The sequence below is a fragment of the Dipteris shenzhenensis genome, chromosome 33, assembly GCF_047967505.1.
Source record: "Dipteris shenzhenensis isolate YYH24624 ecotype China chromosome 33, Dip_SZ_1.0, whole genome shotgun sequence".
Classification (NCBI taxonomy): Eukaryota; Viridiplantae; Streptophyta; class Polypodiopsida; order Gleicheniales; family Dipteridaceae; genus Dipteris; species Dipteris shenzhenensis.
In genome coordinates this window covers 20,320,328-20,326,250 of record NC_141628.1, presented here as the reverse complement: position 1 = coordinate 20,326,250, position 5,923 = coordinate 20,320,328, and the positions used below count along the sequence as shown (strand labels likewise).

Sequence of the window (5,923 nt, the reverse complement as noted above, 5' to 3'; positions counted from 1 at the left end):
CTAATTAACAGTCAGTAGTACCAACTCAATTAGGATCAACATAGTAGTAACATTTCTTTTATTCGACCCAAAAGAAAGTGCAGGCCATTGGTAAGATGGATTATGTCAACTTGGTCCACTTGCAGGTGCTAGGAAGAACTCTGTTTCTTACAAGGCCCAATGTTGGGGGCCTAATGTACTAAAAGTACAGCTAGTATAGCTAGTCTAGGTTAGCAGCCCACTGCATTTTGGAGGGGGGAGCATACAGAAAGACGAAATGCATACAACCTTTTCACTGTACGGGCTCTTCAAGCTTAATAGAGTCATGCCATCATGCGCACTGTGCATCGCATAAACCCCCTTCTCTTGTAATCAGCATACACAAGAAAGAGCATTCACAAGAAAGAAATGGCAGTGGGAAAGTGCAGGCAATTACTATCTGGATTGTGTCAACTCACCTATGTGTTGTTAAACATCAAAATATCCGTTCCTTACTGTGGCCCAAGCACATGCTGATCTTCCCCTCAAATTTATGGCATGCTTCAAGTTCATGACTAGACAAAAATCATGCAAACCCAGCATAATTCAATTCGATCTTTTTAATACACAATATTGCTGATAGATTTGTGACATGTAAATGGACCTGTAAGCCTTGTGTCAACAAACCTTGATATTTTCTCATTAACTCAAAGCCACGTGCTAACATGACAGTTACTTGTGCTCACTTCAAAATTGCGTTCATTTGTGTGAACTAAAGAAAAGCTTTTATTACAATATGACAAAGCGCAGCAAGGTCTGTCCTTCGGATTGTAATGCTTCTGTATCACACATGATACATGACACATATATCTTTATCACTTAAAAGTTAGCAATCCGTATAAAGTTTGTTATTAGCATCAACAGTAACAAATACTCAGATTTAAGTTAACCGGTGAGAGGATTTAAGACATGTCCAATAAATATAATGACCCCAGTCAGGTCTTCCCGAATAACAAACAAAAAAGGATGGTCTGCTATAAAATCTTCAGGAGGTGTAAAACTGATACTTCGTTGCATAACCACAGCTGCTGTTGCAGCAGCTGCCTCTGTTCCTTCCTCGTTGACTTCCACAAATACCTTGTGAAAAACATTGCTGATAGAAAGTGTCTGTCCTGCAGGCAAATCTGCCATGCCCGAGAAATCTGCCTCATCAGAAAAGGGCAGGACAAGACCCAGCTTTGAAAGTGCATCTGGCACCTTAAATCCTGCTGAAACTTTGAACTTTGGAAGCTTGAACTCACCTACTTGCACCTCCTCTCTCTTTACCAAATGTTGAAGTATATCAACAGTTAATGATTGCTCTAGTGCAGCAAGTCCCTTTCTTTCATTGGGTAGGATAATGTACATAGAAAACAACTTTTGATCTTCCCCTTTGCTATAAGGCAATCGGAGTACCTTGAAGGCACCGTGTGAATGGATTTCCTGCTTTTTCTTAGTGCTCATCATTGGAAGGCTGACAGTATCCCCAGTGAGAAGGTAAAAATTCCCCTCGACTGTACCAGATGAATCAAACTCTTTTTGCCAAGCGCCTTTGAAATATAAAGCATTTGCAAGTACCAATTTAGTATGTCCATCGACAGAAGCAGCAGGGAGAAGCTCTTCTATCTTTCCCTTCGTTTCATCCTTCACCCGCTTATTTATCTCCACCCTGACATTATCTGCCTGTTTGGGAGTAATGCAAGTGTTAGCAAGTTCCATATTTCAAGTTCCTTATCTGTTCCACTCCACCCCATATTGAATGTGAAATCACAACAAAAGGGCCATTCAATGGAACCAGCACTATCAAAGTTAACAAAGAGCCCTTTGGGAAAAAAACAAAGAGCCTGCACCTGTCCTCGTGAAATGATGATGATGTCAGATTTTACACCATTTTATTTTTATGCAAATTAGAAACCTAAAAGTCATTTCATAGGATACAAACATAGAAGTCCATCCTAGTGAGCTAGAGGGACCAAAGTCTAACCCTGGATAGCTTAGAAGAGTCAGGCAACAGCCGAAGTCCAAAACTTGTTATACCTTCAAAAGACTAGAATATATCCAATCTTACAAATTGAATTTTTTTATAGAACAAGCGTGATGTGGGATAGCAGAAGTTAGTGAGTACAGGGCTAGGTCTGCTACTTTGATTAGAATGGGCTAAGCTGATGCCATATAGTATGGCAGGACATAAAGACTGAATACAGGCTTGGACTATATGAGCGAGACTCCAATCAACCTTCAAAGGAATAACTGAGCTGCAACATCCCTGTGGAAGAAAATTCCCCAGGTATAAGAGAGAGAAGGTTTTAAGACCAACCACCCCTATTGCTTCACTTGCAACTTTGTTCCCGATGAAGAGGGCTCAAACAAGGAAAAGGTTTGCGGCAATTGCACGAGCTTCAGACACAACACGTGTGAGCAAAATAAGTGGTGACACGTATCTTTTCAAGCAAACAAAATTCTCTTCAGTTGAAATATGTCATGTGGATATAATTAGCAAAGCAAAAGGAAAAAATGAAGATTTCAGACCTGAATATTCCAAACATGCAGGCAGCAAATGGAAGACTACGACAGACATTTTGGACTTTCGATGGATAAAATTGGACAAATATGATGTAGATTTTAGAAAGGTGTGGTTTTACAATAGGAATAAGACCGTGCAAATTGATTATACAAGTCGTGCCTTTTTCTTCTCTCCTTGAAGAAGACTCCATAAAATTCAAAGATGTGTTACAAGAGCATTAAGAGAATTCGTGTTACAAGTGGAAAAAATACATATAGTGAGCTTCTCACGTCATTTGAGTTGAGATAACTAATCAACCAAAGTGGTTCAATTCTATGGCATACAAGCATGTGACCCAAACTTACCTGGTCCTTCAAAGAAGGTGTAACGAAATAACAGCATTCCTATGCTAACACTATGTAATCAATAATTGTGAATTTCTAGTCTGGACGGCTGCCTGCACATAACTAGTTTTTTAACAATAGCTTCACCAAGCATTTTTGTGACTGTAATAAAAATTAATGCAATATATAAGACTTCGGATTTGTATTGATGTCAATCCAAAAAAGTAACTTGTTTTTACCTTATTAAAGAGGTTATAAACTCTTCAGAACGAATGCGGAATCGTACAATAACTCTAATACGATCATTTCTAAAAATTGGTTAGTACAACATATTTAGCACGATTAGCAAGACTTAAATTCTTGAGCAATTACCATATGGCCTGCCTCCACAACGAAAAGGAGATCATTACCCTTGGCAGTCAACCAGTTTTCGGACATCTCAATAAGGTTCAACCAAAATGAGGAAGACAAAATAACAATGCATCATCATAATTCTATTAAGATGGGACAACCAGCCAAGTAATCACCAAGGAAATCACCTTATTGTCGCAATGATTATGCCATGTGGGCCAACAACACTCGAGCTACTCTCAGGCAGATGATAATTGTGCGTGTGTGGTTGACCTCTCAGACAAGCAGTTTGTTTGTAAAGAAATCCAAGTGTAAATTCATGAAATGTAAAGCTATTTCAAGAGCATGAATAATATTTCTTGATTTGTCTTCAATGCTCTAGGAAGAGAAGCTTATGCAGAGGAATCAAAACATAAATTCATGAAATGTAAATCTCAAGCTCATACACATTGTATCTGCTGAAAGATTACAGCTTGATGAGAGAAAAGATCAAGTAGTTAGGGAGTGGGTAATTCCTAAAGTGATCCGCCAAGTTAAGCAGGATTTAGGATTCACTAAATTCTTCAAGGAGTTCATCAACGATTATGCCAAGATTGTGAATTTTGCTGAATAACCATCGAAAGGGAACAGTAGGGAAAGGGAAAAAGGCAAGCAAGCCCACCGATTTAGTATGGAGATGGTTCAACTATTCACAAGGTGGAAAGTGGATATAGAAGTATAGTGAGACGCAAGGTCTTGTGAAGGTGCAATCTTTTGAAGACCTACGAGCCTGTAACAACCCCTGTAGCAACGGTTTGTTCAGCACACTTATATAGAAAATAAGCCCTCTCCAGCATCTCCTAGGCGCTTTCTGAGCACTTTCTATTGAATTCCATTCGGCAATCACATACTCTGCTCCTGAAGCTTTCCTCTTACTCAGCAAAATTATCCCCTTTCTCATTGCATACTGTATATTCTCCGTATTGGCAATCAGATACGTTCTCCGTAGAGGTACCATGGCTTTGACAAACACCGAGTCACCACACTTCAAATCTCGCCAAAGTGATTGTGCCCCTCAAGACGGAAGCTAGGAAGATCCTGAGAAATGTGCAGAGAAAGATAATCTCCTCTTCTTCGTCTCATTCGGGCCTGCTAAGACTTAGGAGTCTATACGCGCTGATCTAGCTTTGGGACGACTCAAATCAGATTATAATAACAGGAAAGTCAGAAAACAAGCAAACTAAAACACGACAAATTCAATTATAAAAAGAAACTTTTTTTCCCAGAGATCTTCTGAAACAAAACACAGCATTAGGCCTTCAAAAACTGTGCTTGAACTTTGAAGGTGCTAACCTTTTGCAGGAAATCAGCGGAGAGGGCAACTGCGCCATATTTCTTCTCCACGGCGTCCTTGAAAGCGGGCTTGAGGGGGAGGGATTGCTCGACCCAAGCGCCGTTGACGAGGGCGAGAGAGGGGCCATTGTTGGGGGCAGCGTCGACGAGGAGGAGGGATTTGATCTGGGAGAAGAAGTCGAGGAGGGAGGGGGGGTGAGGGGGGAGGCGGAGGCAGGAAGCGATTTGGGAGAAGGTGGATCCCTGAGCACCGGAAGCAGCCATGGCGAGGGTGATGGAGATGGAGATGGGGGAGAGAGCTACATTGCGATCGAGAGGGGAAGCAATCTGCTGGAACAATTGGAGCTCAAACTCTGAGTGCTCAAGAATCAGGTGCTTGAAATCCATAGCAGCTTCTTCTTCTTCTGCTGCTTGCAATCTCAAACTCTTCTTCTTCTTCTGCTTGCAATCTTCTTCTTCTTTGCTTGCAATCTCAAACTCTTCTTCTTCTTCTTTGCTTGCAATCTCAAATTCTGCTTGCAATCTTAAATTCTGCTTTCAATCTCAAATTCTGCTTGCAATCTCAATTTCTGCTTGCAATCTCAAACTCTTCTTCTTCTTCTGCTTGCAATCTCACACTCTTCAAACTCTTCTTCTTCTGCTTGCAATCTCAAACTCTTCTTCTTCTGCTTGCTATCTTACCCTCTTCTTCTTCTTCTTGCAATCTCAAACTCTTCTTCTTCTGCTTGCAATCCAAACTCTTCCTCTTCTTCTGCTTGCAACCTCAAACTCTTCTTCTTCTTCTTCTTGCAACCTCAAAACTCTTCAAACTCTTCTTCTCCTGCTTGCAATCTCAACCTCTTCTTCTTCTTCTTGCAATCTCAAACTCTTCAAACTCTTCTTCCTCTGCTTGCAATCTCAACCTCTTCAAACTCTTCTTCTCCTGCTTGCAATCTCAACCTCTTCTTCTTCTCCTGCTTGGAATCTGAACCCCTTCTTCTTCTTCTTGCAATCTCAAACTCTTCTTCCTCTGCTTGCAATCTCAACCTCTTCAAACTCTTCTTCCCCTGCTTGCAATCTCAACCTTTCTTCTTCTTCTTGCAATCCCAGAACTCAACACTACCTTTGCTTGCTTGCAATTGCCACGACCACCTTTAGTTTTTTATCCTGCCTTTCCACTTGTCCCCATCCTTTCCTTACACGTCTCCTCCATGTGTCTCAATCTGCCCTCCACATTTTCCCCACACGTCTCTCTCAATTACTCTTCACTTATTAGCCCACACTTAGAGGGAGTTGACCCTATCCCACTTTCATAAGCATTGGTGCGTGCGCACATGCACGTGCCCACTGCAGACCGCCACAAGTCGCCAATCCTGCACACCATAATCTTCGGAATCACCATCAACCTAAAGCAATT

General features: G+C 41.1%; 1 protein-coding gene across 4 annotated transcripts; it reads right to left on the bottom strand.

The window, feature by feature from the left end:
• Positions 1 to 745: 745 nt before the first annotated feature.
• Positions 746 to 5,606, bottom strand: SERPIN1 (Serine protease inhibitor (SERPIN) family protein). Of its 4 annotated transcripts, none has more exons than XM_087371489.1 (3): positions 5,209 to 5,606; positions 4,528 to 5,121; positions 746 to 1,680 (listed from the first exon to the last, which is right to left on the bottom strand). In XM_087371489.1, the coding sequence occupies exons 2-3, from the start codon at positions 4,912 to 4,914 to the stop codon at positions 904 to 906; spliced, it is 1,164 nt and encodes a 387-aa protein (XP_087227615.1). In that variant the 5' UTR covers positions 4,915 to 5,121; positions 5,209 to 5,606; the 3' UTR covers positions 746 to 903. The 4 variants fall into 4 exon arrangements, with proteins under 4 accessions (XP_087227615.1, XP_087227616.1, XP_087227617.1 ...); XM_087371490.1 differs by having other exon boundaries at positions 4,528 to 5,266; positions 5,329 to 5,606; XM_087371491.1 differs by having other exon boundaries at positions 4,528 to 5,466; positions 5,498 to 5,606.
• Positions 5,607 to 5,923: the final 317 nt, after the last annotated feature.